This window comes from Lagopus muta, chromosome 21, assembly GCF_023343835.1.
Source record: "Lagopus muta isolate bLagMut1 chromosome 21, bLagMut1 primary, whole genome shotgun sequence".
Classification (NCBI taxonomy): Eukaryota; Metazoa; Chordata; class Aves; order Galliformes; family Phasianidae; genus Lagopus; species Lagopus muta.
Genome location: NC_064453.1, coordinates 2,889,765 through 2,908,898, shown reverse-complemented (window position 1 = coordinate 2,908,898; position 19,134 = coordinate 2,889,765). Strand labels below are relative to the sequence as shown.

The following is a 19,134-nucleotide window of genomic DNA, read 5'->3' as shown; positions in this document are numbered from 1 at the left end:
TGCCTCACCATGTGAAAATCTGGAGCCAGACGCCTGCGGAAAGTACCTCTGTCTAGAAAGACTTTCTGCCCTAAACTTATCTGATTAGCCGTCAGCTAGACGACAGATTAGCCCCGGTTTGTGCACTGGGCCGAGGATCTGGTGCTGAGAGTGGGCTGAGGGAGGGGAAGAAGGGGATCAGAAGGGGATATTTAAGGGCAGGCGGGAGCTGGGTGAGTGCAGACCATGCACCCTGCGTGCAGTCCGGCTGCTCCCAGGTGAGGCCATCTCCTGCAGCAGGAGCGGTGGCCATGTGCTGTGTGTGGCAGCACCGGGCGGGCACGCTTGGCACGTGAGTAGGGCTGGGGGGCTGCACTCCCCCGTGGGGCATCTTCCTGCAGGGAGATGGGTGAGGAGCAGCCCTGCTGAGCACCTGCTGCTGGGGAGGTGGAGGGGGAGCATTGGAGGGCAAAGGGAGGCTCGCAGCTCTTCTGTTTGCGTTTATGGAGGAGTGTTTTGCAAGAGCTTGGCTGCACTGAATGTCTTTCTGAGTTTGGGTCCTTCTCCATAGGGAGGAAGCCAAAACTGGTTGGACCCAGCCCGCTCCTCAGCATTCTGATGCAAGGAGAGGAGCAGATAGTGCTCCGAGGGCTCTGTAGATAGAGCTGTGCCATGTGCTCTGAGTGCTGCACGCGTGCAGATCCACGGTGGGCTTCTCTCTGAACAGAAGAGCAGTTTCCAAGCAAACAACGGTGCGTTCCAGCAGCGCCGGAATGGAAAATCTTACTTCTCGAGGATAGAAGGGATGGCAGCTGATAGAAAACTATCAGTTCTCTCCGTTCAAGTTTCCTATGAGCGCTGGGACGGAGCTGCAATTCAGTTTTTCCATCCACGCGGCCCACGCACCTTGTGTGTATCTGGCACAGCTGACAGCTGGCGGCCGCTCAGCCCTTTACGGGAAGCAGTTTGCTCTCCCAAACCAAGGGGGGGTGATTTGGGAATGGATCCCAAGGAGAAACCCCCACCCCCAGGTTGGGGTAAACCTGAGCTGCTCACGCAGGCGTCCGCACGCGAAAATCAATTACGTGGCGGCAAATAGGATTTCCTTAACTTGGTGCTTTTCTGCTCTGTTGCAGCCGTGATAACGACCTCTCCACTATCATCTCCAACCTGCATCAGAGCCGCCAGCTCGTTATGCCAGAGACCCAGAGCCGCTGTGAATTCAAGAGGAACAGCGTGGATGTTGGCTTGGGAGCTGCAGGTAAGCGGCCGGAGCCGGTCCTGCTCCTTCAGCCCCAGATTTGTGCATTCCTTGGGACGGCTCTGTTCTGTTCTCTTTGTTGTTCTGAGCGAGCTGTGCAAGGTTTCGTGGTGTTCTGGGTGGCAGTGAACGTGGAAGGGAATTCTCGGGGATGTGAAGTGCTGCAGTGTTTTGAGATCTCAGCCCTGCGTTATCCTCACGTCCAGTGGTCTGTGTTAAACTACTGCAAATCAGCTCGTGCCAGCAAAGTGCAACATCCCCGGGGCCAGCATCAAGTGAAGCAGAAAGGCCTTGCAGAGAGCGTGGCTTGATTTGTAATTTCATTAATCAGAGGCTTCCCTGCTTCTCCTCTTGCATGAGGCTCCCTCCTGGCTGGGGCTGCACGGGGGTTGTGCTGTCTGCAGAGCAGCCCCAGCAGCTCCCCCTCCTTGCTGGCACGGCTGAATCTCCTTTTCTCCTTCATTACACAGCTCTGAGAGGCAAACTGGCCGGGGAGATAAGTTGTTCCTTGTGACCTGCCTCGTGTCTGGGTGTCTCGGCTGACCTCGTGTGTTAGAATGGTCTTTAATGTTGTTTGCTTCACAGGGACACGGCTGGCCCTTATCAGTGCTGCTGAAATTCTGAGATCCTTAACATGCCAGAAATGCAAAGCGTACTTCTCGCTAAGCAGCAGCAAAGATGAGAGGCAGAGGTCCTCATTTGTACCTGCTGGAACTGTTGTGTGAGGTTCTCCCATTGCAGGAGAAGAAAGAAATGCACAGCTGAGGCAACGAGGACAGCAATGTGAACTGGAACTGATGCTCACACCATTCTTGTGCTTGTAGGGCAGGGTGAGGAGCCCAATGTGGGTGCACTTGGCTCTTGGGCTGAGCAGAGGGCAGTGCAAATGGAGGTTTGTTTATTGCAGGGCCCGTGGGGCCAAGAAGAGGATCGAAGTCAGCAGGGTTGGTTGGTTTATGATGAATTCTGTGAGAGCTGCTTGATTTATGGTTGAGACCATGATTAGAGGCAGGGCTGTAGTTCTGACCAGCGTGGACTGGGAAAGCAGAATTATTGCTGGGTCTTGAATGCTCTTTGCAGTGTAGAAAGGGACTGAAACTGCTGGGAACGAATGGCATGTGTTAGTTCTGGGCTCTGCAGGGTAGGGCTTGAGCATCTGCAGAAGTCTGGATCAGCAAAGCTGAGAGCTGCAGGGCCTGGGAAATGCATTTATAGTCAGAAATGAGAAGGGTGCTCTTGCTGCTCTGCAAGGCTCACAGGGGACAGGTGATGGTTGTGCTGCTGGTGCACACCTTGTGCTGCTCTGAAGTGCATGAGAACAGCAGGGCATGGAGAGGCAGATCAGCAGTAGGGCAGGCAGAGCTCTGCTTCCTGCCTCGTCTTTCCTGGCTTCTTTGCTAGACCTCTGTTTGTGCAGATTGGAGATGTAGAGCAAGGGAACTTAGCTCTCTTCTCTGCTGCTCCCCTTTGATTAAAATGATACCCAGCTCCTCTTTGGACATGAGGGTTGCGTCTGCATTGGGCTCCCATCCATCTCCTCCTGCTCTGCCCTGAAACTGACTCTTATTTTAAAAACAAATAGATGATCATCATTGAAAATTGAAGCTCTCTAGCAGAGATGCTGAAAGTAAGGCTGGTCCTGGGTGGAGAAACCTGGAGGTGAGCTGTGACAATTGGGTGATACCCACAGCCCCCAGGCTCACTGCAGATGGGGGGGTGCTCTCCCCTCTCTTGTCCCTGTGGGTTTTCTGCTCTGTCCTTCCCTTCTGATGCTCGCTAAATGGCAGGATGTAATATGCCAAATGGAGGAGGAAGGGAAAAGTACCTTGGAAGGGGGTCTTAATGGGGAGAAGCACCCTGCAATGGGTCCCTTCCAACTCTGGGTGTTCTGTGGTTCTCTCTCTTCTCACCCCAAGGTTATTTGTTCCTCTGTTTTAACACTCCTGTCACACTTTTCCACTCAATGCTCTGCCAGGGGGGCGAAGGAGGAGAAGTTTGGGGAGGGAATGGAAGCAGATTAGCATTTAAAAATGGGTCTGGGGGCTTTGAGGACTTGTGGCTGGTGTAGCCGCCTGCCTCCCCTTCCTTGGGGCTGCTTTAAGGCACCAATCTGGAGCTTTCATCTGCAGGGGAGGGGAGAGGAAGGGTTGGGCCCGGGGATGTTGTGGCTAATGGTAAGAGACAGCATCCCAGAGGCTGCGTGTCATAATGAGCTGGGATGCAGCCGTGTTTTCATTTAACAAAGCAAAACAACAACAGCCGAGCTGCCTCTATTGAATTGTTGCCTTAAATTGAGCAGAAAATCATCACCACATGGACAGCTGGGAGCTGGATGCCCGGGCACCTTGGCTTGCAGGAAGGCCGGCTGCTCACCTAGGCAGTGGAAGGGTCTGTGCTGTGCCTGTCTGGAGGCTTGTCTGCCCTTTGTGCTTTCTTCAGGTTCCTGTTTATTTCTTCTGAAGCCCAGCAGGAGGCACCCAGCATCCTTTGGAGGTGAAGGTCCTGGGAGATGAAGCAAAAATGGCAAAACCTGGTGTGGAAATGCTTGGCGTTGCCTTTTGCTGTGCCCTGCAGGTGCAGCTGCAGCATAGCTTTGGGCAGGGGCACCTTGATGCAGGGTCACAGCGAGAGGCTTCCCCACAGCAGCCCAAACAGCTGTATATAATCAGCAACTTTTCCTCCCTCTCCTTGCAGCTCTGGGAAGAGCGAGATGATCCTCCTTCCAAAAATAACCTCCCTCTGCTTCCACCTCCACTCCCAGGTGTCTCACAGGCAGCTGAAAACAAACTGTCAGCACGGTGGCATCTCCCTGCTGCTATGGATGTGCATAGGGATGTGTCGGTTCCTACGCATCAAATCCACTCCCTTGTCCTCCTGTTGGCCCTTCCCAGCCTCCCTCCATCCCCGGGCTCCTCAGCAGAGGGCAGTTGGATGGCTTTCCCCCCCCCCCCCCGGCAGCTGAGAGCCCCTTCCTTGGAGCCAATCAATGGAAACCTTCCCACCCCAGTGGGGCTTGGCAAACATAGGATCAATAAGTTATTAGCACCATTCTGTCAGCTGTAATGTGGAGATTGATCGGGGCCGGGGCTCCTGCACGCTGCCTGGCACTTCCTCAGCCTGATAAAGATGACAGATTAAGGGAATAAGAAAAAGGAATTAAGGAGTCTGGCTGTCAGAGCTGTCATGGTCTGCAGCGGCGCGGGGCTTTGCAGGGGTTGGATGAGAGCAATTGGACATTTAAATGGTGCTGAGGGCACAGCACTGCAAAGCCAGCAGGTCCCCAGCACGCCCGGACCTCCAGCCCTGCCTCCTTCCATGCATCTCTTCCAAAAAGCAAAGGGGGGATTCACAAGTTTGCAATTGCTAAACAGCCTCTCTGCAGCATATAAAATGAATCCAGATCTCTCTCTTAAGTGCAGTATATCCTCTCTGTGAGTGTTTTCCATACTATGAATATTTACCACCTTTTTATGGCACGGTGCACGCCGTAAAAGGGAATTTTGCAGGGAGCTGGGAGACCTGGGGACATCAGTTTGCCTTCCTTATTAACCAGCCCCATTCCAGACGGGTCAGAGGTTGGCTCAGCCCTGCTTCCTTCCTTGGGAAGGGAAATACTGGAGCAGGTTTTGGAGCTGGGCATGGGGAGGTGGGAAGGAGCGGGATGCTGCTTGCATGGTGGGAGGAGAGGCAGATGGCCAGTGAGAGCTGAGAAGGGGGATCCAACCTAGGGGTGGATGGAGGATGTGCTGGGCGTTGGGAATCCTGCTGCTTTGTGCTTGAGACGGTGACACGGGTCTGTGCTGTGTGACACACGGGTCTGAGAGTGACAGCTTGCAGCTAACTTCAAACAACAGCCAACAAATGGATGTGGAGAGGGAACGGAGCGTGGGGAGAACGCGGTGCGGTGGTGCAGAGTTGAAGCCTGCTGCTGCCGTGTCCTCAGGGCCGTCCAGCTGACCTGCTGCTAGAGGATGCTGCCTTTGTTTTGCTGCTAAGTGGCAGAAACCCTTTGCTCCCCTTTGCCTGGCCCTCCAATCATTCCCATTTCCATTCTCCTTGCCCTCTGTTAAAGGACAGCCCGCTCTTCCCATGACCTTGCGCTGCGCTCTGCCTTTGTTCCATTGATCCCTGCTGGCAAAGGCTGGGACCGGCTTGCTGCTCCTCCTGCCCGGCCCCTCATCCCATGGCTGCTGCTGGGGGCAGCCCAGGACTCTGATACTGGTGGGGAAGGACATCCCCTGTGTCCCTGCAGGGCTGTCATTCACGTTGCACTGAGGGATTGGAGAGAACTGAGCCTGTGGAGCTGCTGCCAAAGCATCGTGGTGTGGTTCTGGGAATTGTCATCTCCTGGGGTTGGGTTTGATGATGCTCTGTGGGGAAGCCTAGAGCTGAGCTTCCAGCCTGCCCAGCTGCCTTAGGCTCTCAAATCCTGTTGTCAGAGCACGGTGACTAGAAAAAAAAGCATTTTCATTTCTCAGTCTGCATGGGGGTGTGCAATGTCACCTACCCTGCCCTGATAGCAGCACAGTCCTGCTGGTAACATCCTTCCCAATTGGGCTGTTGTGGAAGGCAGGAGGCAGAAGTGGAAAAAAGAAAGGAAAGGAAAAACCCACATGGGTTTGCTGCCTGCTGGCCAGGCTGGGAGAAGTTATTTCAAGGGTAAACTGAGGCAGGAGGAGTGATGGGATGTGGAAGGCAGCCAGGGCTGATTTGTGGCTCCGCACCCGGGATGTGAACTCTGGCCGGCTCCATCCTCCCATCTGTTCTGCCATTACTGCTGTTTGATGGCAGTTATTGGGGCTCTGCTGCCAGCTCGGTGCTGTCTGTGCTAGCAGGTGGGTGGTGCAGGGGGCAGCCTGTGCTGCTGAAAGCCAGGAGATGCCACTTGTAGCTGTGCAGAGCTGGGGATGCTCCTGAGCTGCAGCGTGGTGCTCAGTGCCAGGGGAAGTGCAGCCCCAGAGCAGCACCTGGGCCCACCCAGGGACTCTGAGCACGAAGGACACTTGGCTTGGCTCACAATGTCACCTGGAATCTGCTTGCTCATAAACAGCACCGTGGGGCTGTGTAGCCTTCCCTAACGAGTGCGCGCTGCAAGCTGCAGCAGCGTTGCTTGCAGGTGCTCTGTGTGCTGGCTCAGATGCTGCTTGTTTGTGAGCTCTCCTCCCGAAGATGCTGCATCTTTAACAAGCCCTTGATAGATGAGGATTTGATGCTCGCAGTGACAAACAGCCTCTTCCTTCCTGCCCATATGCAACATCATGCTTTCAGTTTCCCCAGCGTTATTATGGGAGGCTATCGATTCGGAATCCGTTTGGGGATGCTGTAATTGTGTATTGGGTATTTGGTTCGTGGGGCTGCGCTAATGCAAAGGGCTCGAGCGTTTCCGAGGGGAAAGATTGCAGAGGACCTTGAGGTTTTGAAGAGGAGAGAGAGGGAGGGAGGAGGGGGAAGAGAGAGAGAGAGAGGGAGAGAGAGAGACACGGTGGTGGTGGGAAGAGTCGCGGAGCTGTTGTGCTTTTGGCGTGTTGTTTTTTTCTTGCATCGGGGCATGAAAGGAGTGGAAGCACCGGGGGGACAAAAGGCAGCAGAACAAACGATGAAACTCAGTAAGGAAACGAGGCGGGTTGGGGATTTATGGCTGGAGAGCGTGGCATTGATCAGAGCTCCAGCAGTCATTACGCGCTTTGGGGCTGCGTGATTAGGAAAGCAGAGCGCGGCTCTCGGGATGATGATTTTTCTTACTTTAGGGCTTGGTTTGGGTTTTTGGGGGGGTGGTTTTTCTTTTTCCTTTGCCTGTAGTACACGTGAGCGTGCATTGGAGAGCAGCAGAGCCCCCCCCAGCTGCTTCTGCACGGGGCAGCCTCTGACACCCAGCTCTCATCTCTCCTAGATGACATTTTAGGCAAGAGAAGAGTATGCTCTCCCAACAGCAGCAGTGAGTGCCCGTTAGAGAGCAAGAAAGCCCGAAGTGAGTCCCCAAAGGGTAAGTGCCACCTCCCTCCGCCCCTTTCTTCTCCTTTCTTAACTTAATTGAGATGGGGGGAGGCTTTATCTCATCAAAGGGGGGGGGAATCGCCTCTTAATGAGAAGGATGGCTTTGCGGTCTGCAGAGCAAGCTGCAGCTTCGCGGTGGGTTTGAGGGGTGTCTGCTCTTCAGGCAGAACGCCTCGATTACGTGTTTAATATAAAAGATACGGCGGGGCTTATCGTGCTGGCATCTGCTCCCTTAAAGGGAGGATGGGGCTGCCTGGCTGCTCGCCTGGCAGCGTTCCTGCAGACATGTGATCTGCAGAAGGTTTCTCTTTTAGAGGGGATTTAAAAATGTGATTTGTTCCACGGCTCCTTGCTGCAAAGGCGATTTGAAAACTTTCTTTACAGCCAGCAGAGTAATGGAGCCTGCAGCTAATGAGTTTGTCTCCGCGTTGCCTAAAGGAGGGCGTGCAGGCCGCTGGCTTGCAGGCTTTGTTGTGAAGTTGTGCCTAATGAGCTGCCAGCAGTGCCCACCCCATCTGCAGTCCCCTGGCTGTGGCAAGGAATGAGAGCTGTCAGGGCCGGGTCCTCTGGAGGTGTGTTCTTGGAGGGGGGGGGGGTCCTGCAGGCTGAAACCTGACGTGCTGGTGTGTCTGGATGTATTGTAGGTGATGGTGCCTGGTTTGATGGAATGTCCCTCTCTGCTGGTGATTCCCCGTCCCTGCGTTATGGGATGCTCGTGTCACTTCTTGCAGCGTGCCAGATCTTTTGTTTCACGTGTCCCACCTCCCCTGTGCTCTCTGTTCCAACCAGGAGCACCTTAGCTTTTCACTGAGAGGTGCAAAGGGGAACCCTGTATGCTGCCCTTGGCTTCTTCTCCTTTCATCACCCACCTGCCCTATTGCTGTTGCATTGGGATTCTCCTCAGAAGAGCCCAATGGATGGATGGTTTTGCCACGGGAGCAGTGCTGTCCCATCCTCTGCCTTCCCACTGCCCCTGTAGGGCTGAGCACAGCCCTGGGCTTTGCTCTCAGGATCCAAACGCTCCGGGTGACTCAGGCAGGGATTCCCCCACTCGTTCTGAGAGGGGTTCCCAGGAAGCCTGACATAAAAGCAAACTTTCCACTCCCACTTCTTTTCTCAGAAAGTCTTTCCCTGCCCTTTGCAAGACAGGGTGGAAAGTCTGAGCTGAGCTGTCTGGCAGCCCCCACGTTCCCTGGTTTGTGTTGTGCTCGAGCACAGGGGGCTCCCCAGCAATTCTTGGCACCTGGCAGGTGTTCTGGGCCTCAGAATGGGATGGAGATGCTTTCTGAGTCTCAATTTGCCCACTCTTTGCCACGTAAAGGGGCCGAAGGGGGGTTAGAAGTGTCTTTGCATCCTGTGCCACAGACTCCATGGGCTGCCGATGTGGGATTTGGGACCCCAACTGTTGGAAGAGGGAAGGTGACCCTGTGTCATAGCCAAGAGCCAGAGCCAGCGGGCCAATCCTTCCCTGGCCCAGGGAAAAGCACCTGTAGGGCTGGGAGTGCTCCCAGCAGGGCAGCAGCCCTCCCTCCACCATCCCTCCCTCCCCTGGGATGCTCAGGAGGAGCCCTGGCGGTGCAGCAGTGGCTGTCAAGCAGAGCAGAACGTTCTGGCGTCTCATATGGAAATGTGAGCATGTAGGGCTGGCAGGGCATGGAGGGAGGGGGTGACAATCCTCCAAGCTGTGAAGGGAAGGCATCAGGCAGCGTGCCTGCCTGGCACTGGGGGCGCAGTGTGGGGCTGGGGGCACGCTGTAGGGGGTCCCGTGGTTCTCCTGCCCACCTTGCTGCTGGGAGTTCCCCCATCACGGGAAGGGTTTGGCCCTGGAGGAGATCCGAGATAAAACCACCACGGAGGGGGAGAAGGGTAATCACTGTGCGTTGCTTACAGTAAACACAGAGCTTCTGTGGTTTCATCTCCTCGTTGCCAGCCTGGGTGTGATTATGTTGGCCTCGGGGCGGTGGGGCTGCGTGCACAGACCTGCAGCAGTGTGTTGTGTGTGCTCCTGCACTGCCTGGCTGTCCTCACTGCCTGCTGTGGGGATCAGAGCTGGCAAAGGGGAAGAAGATGCAAAAGCAGCCATGTGTGGGCATGGGCTGCCCGGGGAGGGTGGAGGGATTGCCATCATTGGGGTGCTGAGATGTGGCACTGTGAGGGGGCATGGAGTGGGCAATGTGGGGTGGGGATCTGAACGATGCTGCGGTTCTGTGGTCGTCTAGGTTGGTGTCCTTCCAGTTGTGTATTGTGTCCTGTGCTAAAGACCAGCATCTGTGTGTGCTACAGCAGTTGCGGGTGTTGCTGTGTGTGAGCACGGCCGTGGCTGGAGGCCAAGCCATGGGTATGCACACGCTGGCACCTCATTGGGTTCTACACGTGCTGGAGCTAAAGGGAGATTGCCCCAACACCAAACCTTTCTGTCCTTCAGAAAACTCCCACACGCCTCTGCTGGAGGACTCAGTGACTCAGATGACCCCAGAGGAGCACTACAGGCGCATGATGTCGGCGCTGAACGAGCACGGCACGTTTGAGGAGCAGCAGCAGCAGCGGCTCTACCAGCTGGCCAACAGCATGGCAGTGCCCAGCCACGGAGGTAGGGCTTGGGTTTGCGGTGGGGAGCTCAGGTTTTGTCAGATGGGCTGTTCCCAGTCTGCTGCGTGCGGTTGTGGTGCCATGGGATGCCCTTTGCTGATGGGCTTTGGGATGTGGGGTCGTTAAGCATCGACAGCGTGAGGTCAGAAGGTTTGTGCATGCAGACAAGATTGGTGTCGGTGGCCTTTTGCCTTAATGAGAGTTAGGTGTCCTATGGCTTTACAAACAATTAAAACGTGTAGATGCAGCTGAGATGCAGGGAAATGCTGCAGTCGGTGGGACAGGTTCTTGCATGGTGTCATCTCTTGAACTTAGTGGTGTTTGCATCCCCAGGGCTCACTCTGGTCACCAGCAGTGGGGGCTTCCCAGGTTGCATGCAAGTTGCAGCTTCCAGCACCAAGGAGCTGGCTGCAGGCCTTCCCAGGTCTGCTCCTCTGAGGTGGAGTTGGTGCTTAGGGACAGCAGGGGACCCCTGGTCCTGCTTTATTCCATCCCTGCTTTGTGCCCTGAGCTGGGGCAGTGTCGTGTGGGAGGAATCCTGCGGTGCCTGTTGGGTGCTGCATGGCAGGAAGGGTCACTGCTGGGTTTGCCATCAGATGGGGACAAAGCTGCCTGAATGCAGCGTGGCTGCACGATGCTGTGCTGTGCCTAAAGGGGGCACCTGGCAGATGGAGGTTCCACCCTGGGGAGGACTCAGCATCCTCAGGAGCTCATCGTCCTTGGGATGCTCAGCATCCCCACGCATGCAAGCTGCAGGCTCCTGTGCTGCAGGGAGGATGGATGGGACCCAGCTGCCTGCATCTGGCAGTGCAGGAGAGGCAGGAGGTGACAGCATGGCTCCAGCCTGGGAGCAGAGAGCAGGAGCACTGCTGACGAGTGGTGCTGTGCAGAACCCACAGCCCCTTTGCTGCTTCCCAGCCAGGGCTGTGGGGAAGGAGCACGAGCAGCACCCGTGAAGCATTCCATCCATCCATCCATCCATCCATCCATCCAGCAGGAGCTGGAGGAGAATCTCCAGTCTGGGAGCGCAAATCCCCAGGGCTCCTTGTTAGGTTAATGAAGAGGCTGTCTTCTTTTCCACTCTGTTTGATTTGATTGGCTTCTCTGGGGGCAAGAAGGCGATTCCTGTTGCTGGAGTGTCAGAATTGGCTCATCAGTGTTCCCACACCATGGCAGAGCTGCGGAGCTCCGTGGGGCAGAACAACCCCAGTGCCACCCCCCTCTCCCCCCCACTGAAGGAGCTCATTACCTTAAAAGCCCAATGTATGTATATATATATAATGGTTGTGAGGCAGTTTTCTCCTTGGTGGAAGGGTCACCCTGAGCGTTGGGGAGCAGAGACAGAACTCGGTGCGTTTTGGATGGGCTCCACACCGCAGCTATCAATTATTACTGCCCCTACAAAGCGCAGTTTATCCGCCGGCTCGCATGGAGGCACCGATACCATTAATAATTTAAAAAACATTAATAATTTAGGGTTTTTTTTTTTGTTTTTAATTGCTTCCCCCCCCCCCCTTCGCCTCCCCTTCTCCTCAACCTCTTTTCCCTCCAGCCCGCCTGGAACCTCAACCGGCGGCGTCCCGCTGTCCATCAATCTGATTTCCCAACTGTCAGAGTGCAGGATTGTAAATAGCAGAGCTTGTGTGTGTGTGATTGGGGGGGGGGGGGTGAGGGGATATGGGGGGGGGCAGCGGGGGTTGTTGTGGTCGCTGGGGATCGATGCGGCTGCTGCAGCTGGCTGCACGCCAGGCGGCTGAATTACCGCCGCGAGGGGTGACCTGGGTCCTGCAGGTAATTAATTAATGAGCGTGGAAGGAGCGCTGTGCCCGGCTCCGAGTGCTCCGGGCTTTAATGCGGTCCGGTGGGGGTTTGAGCTGAGAGAAAGAAGGGGAAAGGGGGGGGGGTAATGGCTGTTGTTGGGGGGGGTCTTACAGTGCAGATGGGTTCGGTGAGGGAGCAGCAGCCTTCTCCTGTCCCGCAGCAGCACCAGGCGTGCAGCAACCTGCCGGACCAGCATCCTGCTGCTGCTGTGGGGGGGCCTCCTTTCCTCCTCCCCTCCCTCTGCCATGGGAGGCAATTAAGCCCCCCCTCCTTCTCTCCTCCATCCCCCCCTCCCTGCTTCTCTCGGAGTTGCACAATTTCCTCTGCTGCCAAACTCCTGCGGAGGTGGAGGCGGCTCTGCTCCGCCGAGTGAGCGCCGCGTGACAGCAGAGATGGGGGGGGAAGAAGTGGGGTGGGGGGGGGGGGGTGGCTGTCACCCGAGGGCCACAGGGATGAAGGATGGGGAGGGGGGACACGGGGAGAGGGGGGAGCTGGAGGAGCGCTGTCACCCACGGGGAGCCGGCAGCAGCGCAGGGGGAAGTGGGGCAGGGAGAGGTGGGGGGTGTCTGGGAGGAGGAGGGGGGGGGGATACCAGGGACCCCAGGGTTAGCAGGGCCTGGGCTCAGCGCTTCCCTTCTCCCCAGATCTCCTCCGGGCTCGGCAGGAGGTGGCGGCGGCGGCGGCTGCGCGGAACCCGGGAGCGATGGAAGCTCACATCCCCACTGCCGGCAATTCGTCCTCGCAACGCAGGAAGCAGGGCCTCCCCCAGCACAGGGACAGCCACTTCCCCGACAGGTAACCCACCACTGAGGGGCTGGGGAGGGGGGCTGCAGCTCATGCAGGTGTAACGTGGGGTGTTCAGGAGGCGATGCGCCCACCCTGTGGCTGTGGGGAGCCCAGACCCTGTGCCCGGCTCTGCCCAGAGCGAAGTGGAGACATTGAAGTTTGTGTTTTGTGGCTTCTCCAGATGAGAGACAGAAGGAATGTGCTGGGATGGAAGAAAAAGAGAAGAAATTTCCTTTTATTATTATTTTTTTTTTTTTTTTTGAGGAAGAAGGAGGCGAGGCTTCTCTCTCTTGCTGCCAGCAGTGCTGGGAAGCCAGCCCCCCCCCCTCCCCAGCCGTGCCCTCTGCAATCAGCAACTCCAGAGGGAAATGAACTGAGTGCTTCGTGCCTCCCCACCAGATCTGGGAGGTGGGGATGCTCACAGGAGCTGCAGCCTCCGCCTTCCATCCGGGGCAGAGGAATCCCACAGGGCTGGGTGCAGACCTTCCCCTGCCCTTTGGGTCACCCCCCTCCCCCCTCTTTGGATGCCCACAGTGCAGGTGCCCAAAGCACCCCCAGGTGTGGCCCATCCACAAGGCTGCTGGGTACCTGTGCCAGCTGTGTGCGCAGCCCTCAGGAAGTCGCCCTATGCCTCACTTTCCCTCGTTGTGATTGTTTTCCTTGCTTTGAAAGCATACGGTCCAGGAAAGCCCCTGAGAACTGCAGTCAAAGCAGCGCAGCACAAAGCAGGATGTTGGCAGCCCCGTGCCAGCTTGCACACAAGCAGAACAAGTCGTGTCAGTGGGAATGAGGCAGGGAAGCAAAGGAAGCACGGTCCAATCCAGCAGCTCCAGGTCTGAGACACCAGCAGCAGGGCCCTGTCTGTGCATCCTGCTCCTGGTGCAGTCTCCTTGGGTGCCTGAGCACCCCGAGAGCCATTGGGATGCTGCACAGTGCTAAGCAGGAAAGCACTGGGTTAACTCCTGCCATGGGGTAACTCTTGCTGTGGGTTAACTCCTAGCATGTGTCCTGCCTGCAGCTGTCAGCAGGGCACTTGGGCCGTGCTCTGTATCAGGGTAAATCAAAGCAGCTTTTGTGCACCTCTGCTGCAGAGGGGTAAGAAATTTCAGGGGTTCAGGTGGGCACTGAGCATTGAGGAGGTGGTGATGGAGGCAGACTGCAGGTGGGATGTAGGCCGCTCCATTCCCAGCAGCAGAAGCAGCTTGGTGGGTGCAGGGCTGGGGTTCCAGGTGGGTTCAGGGATGGAGCTCCTACAGCAGGCAGGTTGTAGGGGAGGGCGGTTGGGGTTGGAGCTAGAAAAAGGTTTGGAAGGAGGAAGGATGGAGCTGGGAGGTGTCGTGATGATGGCTGCAGCCTGCTGCCAGCACAGCCAGCCAGCCCCGAGCTGCGTGCCGCCTGCCTCTTACCTCGGGTTTCAAGTGTCTCTTCCTATCAAACGCAGAGCAGAAGGGAGCAGAGCTCTCATGCCTTCTTATTCCCCCTTCTTCCAGCCGTTCTAAATTTATTTCCACGCCTTGCCGCTTCCAATCTGCGTTCCCAGCCCCGTTCCCATCTCCCACCGCAGCCTTTGGAGCACGCTGGGAGGATGCGATGGGGTTAAAGCGTGAGGCTCCGATTTAACAGTATAATGTGTAACCCCATAATGACTTTAAATATTGATTATTTGAAGGCCATTAGCGCTTATTGTTAAGGAAAAGTCGATACTTTTTAAGCCTTGCGAACCATTTGTCTCCTGTTAAAGGACATATCAAATTTAGCAGCATGCAGTGCAAATCCCCTAATACTGTGCTCGGGAGGCTCCAGCTGGCATGGCAGGGGGGAAAAGAGGGCTGGGGGCAATATGCAGGAGCACTCTGACGGTCACAGAATTGCTCTTTGCAAAGGCGAGGCTTATCGGATGCGATGGCCCAGGGCTGCGTTGGTGCTCTGGGAGTGCAGCTCAGCCCTTCTTCAGGGAGGCAGAAAAAGAGGAGGAAGGGAAGGATCAGCTGAAGGCTGAGATCTGCCTGAGGGAGGAGGGCGCTAGGCTTTGGCTTTTGGTCTGAGGCTGCATCTCCACATCCCATTGGGGTCCCCGCCGCTGTTGGCCATGTGCATGGCAGCACGGTCCCTCCTTCCCAGCAGAGCATCGCTTCCCAGCCCTGAGCATCTCAGCTCCTGCAGGGCCGGGGGTGGCGCAGCTCCTCATGGAGCAGAGGGGCTGAGCAAGAGCGGGTGTGGATTCCTTTGGGATCACAGCGTGCAACCTTACGCACAAAACCGTCCTCTGGTTAACGCTCTGCTTGCCTCTAACCAGAGAGCCTTCCATTTTCCCCATGCCCAGCCCTGGTCCCCAGCACAGATTGACTCTTCTCAGCTAATATCAGGGTTTTTAAGCATCTCTGTGGGCAGCCCCGCTCTCCCCACGCCGATTCCCCTTCTCCGTGCCCACAGATACGGGGCTGCACCCAGCGTTTGCCTGGCTGGGGAACGGTTAAAAGCCGACTCCGTTCCCTAAATTGCTTCTTATCAAACGAACAGCACGTCTGCCAGCCTCGTCTCCCCATGATTACAGCTAATTACGATTGAACGGACACCTCCTCGCCCCCGTCATGCCGCTTTAATTGTCCGTTATTCATCTGCAGGCTGTCCGGGGTGGCAAAGCACTTGGCAGCCCAGCGACCGAGGCCTCAGCTAATTGTGAGGCCTCGGGGATTAGGGCAGGTGATTACACACTTCATGGTGTAATTACATAAGCATCGCTTGGCTGCTGCCCCGGCTCGGAGCCGAAGGTCACGGCGCTGCGTTACCTGAGATTAATTGGAGCTGCCACCGAAGTGCGAGGTGCTGGCGGAGCGGTTATACGATTAGCATTAACATTTCAGCAGCGACGGATCGATCCGTGGCTCTCCTCCAGACACGGCGAGCTGTGCAATTAGTTTAGAGGAGAGCTAGGGGAGGAAGGAGGGAGGGAAGGAGAGCCGGAGGCGGCCGGGAAGGGGAGGAATTTCAGAGGGCGGCATCCTTCTCTTGCAGTGGCCGTTGGAAAGCTGCAGTGCTGTGCAGCCATCTGCCCGTGGCACCTCATGCTGTGTGCCCTGCTGGCGATCCGTCCCCGCCTGGGATTCTCCCCTTGTCCCCCACTCCCACGTCCCCGTTCCTCCCCGCTGCCTTCCAGTCTCTCCCAAAGCAGATTTTATGGGGAGATGCTGTAAAATGAAAATAAATGGCGCAGCACTTGGCTCTGCCTCTGGATGCCCCGGTGAAGGTAATAATGTTGTAAGTGGCCATCAAAAGGAATTAAGAGACATGCAGCTGGAAAGCAGAGATTTGCTTGCAGGCTCCCAGGGCAGATTTGACTAATGGAAGAGACCTTGGCTCCTATTCCTTTCTTGCATGTTCTTGTTTTCTCCTATTTTTTGTTCTTTGCAAGCAAGCAAGCTCTACCTGCCGTGCTTCTGTGCATTGTCCCCTTCCCACCCCTCACATCTCCTGCAGCTCACTGACCGGCCCATCCAGCTCCCAAAGCAATTGTTGGCATGGACTCCACTCCCTGCTTGCATTCCTCTTTTCAAGTTCTACATAGGGGCAGTGGACATCTTTTTATCTCGGCCTTGGTGCACAGAAGAGATGCTCTGCCTAAGCCAGCACCTTCCCATCACTGCTTCCAGGTGTTCAGCATGGATTTCTTTTCTGTTTCCTGCAGGGAGATAACCCACCCGCCGCCTCTGCTCTCGCCCCAGAACGCTCCCCATATTGCCTTGGGGCCCCACTTGCGACCTCCTTTCCTCGGGGTGCCTTCAGCCTTGTGCCAGACACCAGGTGAGCACAGCCCTTCCCTGCACAGCCCTCTGGAGAGCTGGCCCTCTGGGTGAGCCAGGATAGCATGCAGAGATGAATAACCCAGTGTTCTCCTCCCTGTCCCCAGGTTACGGGTTCCTACAGCCGGCACAAGCAGAGATGTTTGCACGGCAGCAAGAGATGCTACGAAAGCAAAACCTGGCAAGGTAAGGAGTACAGAGGGCTGGTGCAGAAGACAAGCCTCCCATTGCCTTCCACTGCCTCCCGTTGCCTTCTGTTGTTTCCTATTACCTTCTCTTGGCTTCCATTACATTTCATTGCCTCCTATTGCCTTCCGTTCCCTTCAGTTGCCATCCATTACTTCCCCTTCTCTTTCATAACCTTCTATTACCTTCTATCCTTTCCCTTTTGTTCTGTTGCCTTCCTTTGCCTTCCCTTCTGTTATTCCTCTTGCCTCCCCTTGCCTCCCATTCCTTTCCTTTCCCTTCCATTGCTTTTCCTCCCCTTGCCTTCCATTACCTTCCATTGCTCTCTGTTCCCTTTGCTACCCTTCTGCTGCCTTGTTTTGCCTCCCGCTGCCTTTCCCCTTCACCTGTGGAATGGTGCACGATGCCAGTCTGGAGGAGCTGCACCTAAGCAGCCTGGCCAGGCGAGACAAATGCCTGTGGGTGTGCAGGGGGGCTGTACTTGAGGCGCCCCCGGGCTCCAGTGAGGTTAGCAAGCTTTGGAGCCCCCTCTCCATTTTTCCCCCCATTTTTCTCCTTGCAGGTTGGAAATGTCGGCTGAGATCATCCGCCAGAAGGAGCTGGAGAACCTTCACCGGCAACGACTGCTGGCTGGTGACCCTCTAAGCCTGCACCCCGGCTTGCCCCCGGACCACCCCGCCCTGCGCAACGTGCACGACATCCCCGAGGGCCACCCGCTGCGGGACGAGCTGTCGCGACGCAACGCCATGCTGGTGCTGCGGCACAACAACGCACCGCTGCTGTCCCTCAACCCCAGCATCCCCAGCAGCTCCACGCCGCCCAAGGAACAGCCGCGGCGGGGCAGCCGGAAGGCGGCACATCACCGTGCCGAGCCGCAGGGAACCAGCGAGGCCAAGGAAGCGGCGGAGCCGCGGGCGCGGGACGGAGCACAGGACTGTAATGATGAGGAGATGAAGGACTCGGAGAGCGACGCCGACGTCAGCGATGAGAAAGCAGAGAGCTTGAAGGCAGAGAGCAGCGGCTCAGCCACGGAGCTGAAGGAGTGCAAAGAGACGGGCAAAGGGTGCGAGGGGGGCAAGGAGCTGGGCGAAGGGACCGGCAGCCAGAATGCGCCCTGCAGCTCCTCCAGCGCTGAGTCCCCCAGCCACCTGCTTGGTGCTGGCATCAACAAGAGCGAGGTGAAGTACCTGCCGCCAGCCTCCATCCCGCCGCCTCAGCCGCTGCCTTTCGGCTTCCCCTACACCATGAGCCCCTACTTCCATGCAGGTGGGTTTCGGGGTGCAGCAGAGCACCGAAGAGCGGGGCAAGAGTTGGGAAAAGGGTCTCCAGGGAGGCGGTGGAGTCACTGCCCATGGATGAGCTCAAAAGCCATGGAGATGTGGCACTGAGGGACGTGGCGTTGCATGGGATGGTCTGATGGTCTTTTCCAACCGTAATGGTTCTGTGGTTTGATGATTCTGCGAGTGAACGTGGTGATGGTGGTGGGTCAGCCTCTTAGAGGTCTTTTCCAGCTTTAAGGACTCTGTGGTTGTGTGTGCGGGCATGGTGGTGATGGGACAGGGGGAGTCTTGATGTGTTAAGTGGTCTTTTCCAACCTTAATGATTCTACGGTTCTTCTCTGCGGCTGGGGAAGCAAACACCTTTTAATGAGCTTAAAGGTCTCCGTTTGCACTGAGGGAAGACAAGGATGGTGATAATTGCCAGCAGGGACAAAGTTGAGTCCAAGCCACACGCACAGGCTGGATAGTGTGATGGATGGAGGCATCTCCCCATTGCAGGACTCAGGAAGAGGCAGTGGGAATTCTTAATGGGAACGGCCAGAAGTGGTGTGCTGGGAAGGGAGGCGCTCACCCAGCTTCCAAGCCCAAATGGTTGGGCTGTGTGTGTGTGTAATCGCCCCCTGCAGCAAGCTGCACGGCTGGGACAAGGCAGGGAATCCACCGCACCACCTCTCCGTCAGCCAAAAGCCCGAACCCACCTCAGCTCGCAGCAATTAGCAGAGCAATTAGCAGGAGGCAGCGCGGCGCTGGGGCTCGGCAGGGAGCCGTGCTGCGGGTGGGCTCGCTGCCCCCGGCACCGCCAGTTCCTTAACAGCCATTTATTATCATCGCTTTGCATTTCCATCACCGGCGCTGTCTGCAGGCTTTGGCAGCGATCAGCGTTCCCAATTTCGCTGCTGCTTCGCAGAGCAAGCCCTGGGTCTTTTCCTAAGGGCTCTTTTGCTCCGTGCATCCCCGTAGCAGAGGCTGCAGAGAGTTCCCAGCTCTTCCAAAACGGCTGGAGGAAAAATGACAGGCAGGTCGGCTTTGGGTTGGGTTGCAGCAGGGACACGAGGGCCGTGCTGTGACACCTGTCCATGGGGCACTGCCTTGGGACGATGGGCGCCACTCGGTGCCGCACGCTGGGCCCCATCTGCGTGCTGCTCCACAATCCATTACCGCTCCGTCGGCCCATCATTTATCACCGAGGCAGACAGAGGCTTGGCAGGGAACAACGCTGCCCTTCTCGCATCCTCCGGGCCGGCAGCACCCGGTGACATGTCATTATTAGAACAGAAGGTGCATCCCTCCGAGCTGCCCGCTGCCTATTTGTTATCATTGTGCGAGCTGCCAGCACAGCAGAGCAGGGCTGGAGCAGGGGACAGCCCCCAGTCCAGGCACTGAGCTGCTGCTTCTCTGGGTTCTGTGCCTTTTTCCCCTTTTTCCCCCCCCTCTCTTT

At 56.6% G+C, this 19,134-nt stretch overlaps 1 protein-coding gene across 5 annotated transcripts in view; it reads left to right on the top strand.

Annotated features, from left to right (window-relative positions):
- SAMD11 (sterile alpha motif domain containing 11) overlaps positions 1 to 19,134 on the top strand; it is a 118,701-nt gene that overhangs the window by 95,498 nt on the left and 4,069 nt on the right. For all 5 annotated transcript variants that reach the window (XR_007380858.1, XM_048967870.1, XM_048967872.1 and 2 more), the window contains 7 exons: positions 1,116 to 1,240; positions 7,131 to 7,223; positions 9,660 to 9,824; positions 12,289 to 12,439; positions 16,116 to 16,231; positions 16,338 to 16,416; positions 16,979 to 17,682. Coding sequence is in view for 4 of the 5 variants with exons in the window: in XM_048967870.1 (XP_048823827.1) it covers positions 1,116 to 1,240; positions 7,131 to 7,223; positions 9,660 to 9,824; positions 12,289 to 12,439; positions 16,116 to 16,231; positions 16,338 to 16,416; positions 16,979 to 17,682 (1,433 nt within the window). In the remaining variant the exon portion in view is untranslated. The remainder of the gene's footprint in view (positions 1 to 1,115; positions 1,241 to 7,130; positions 7,224 to 9,659; positions 9,825 to 12,288; positions 12,440 to 16,115; positions 16,232 to 16,337; positions 16,417 to 16,978; positions 17,683 to 19,134) is intronic.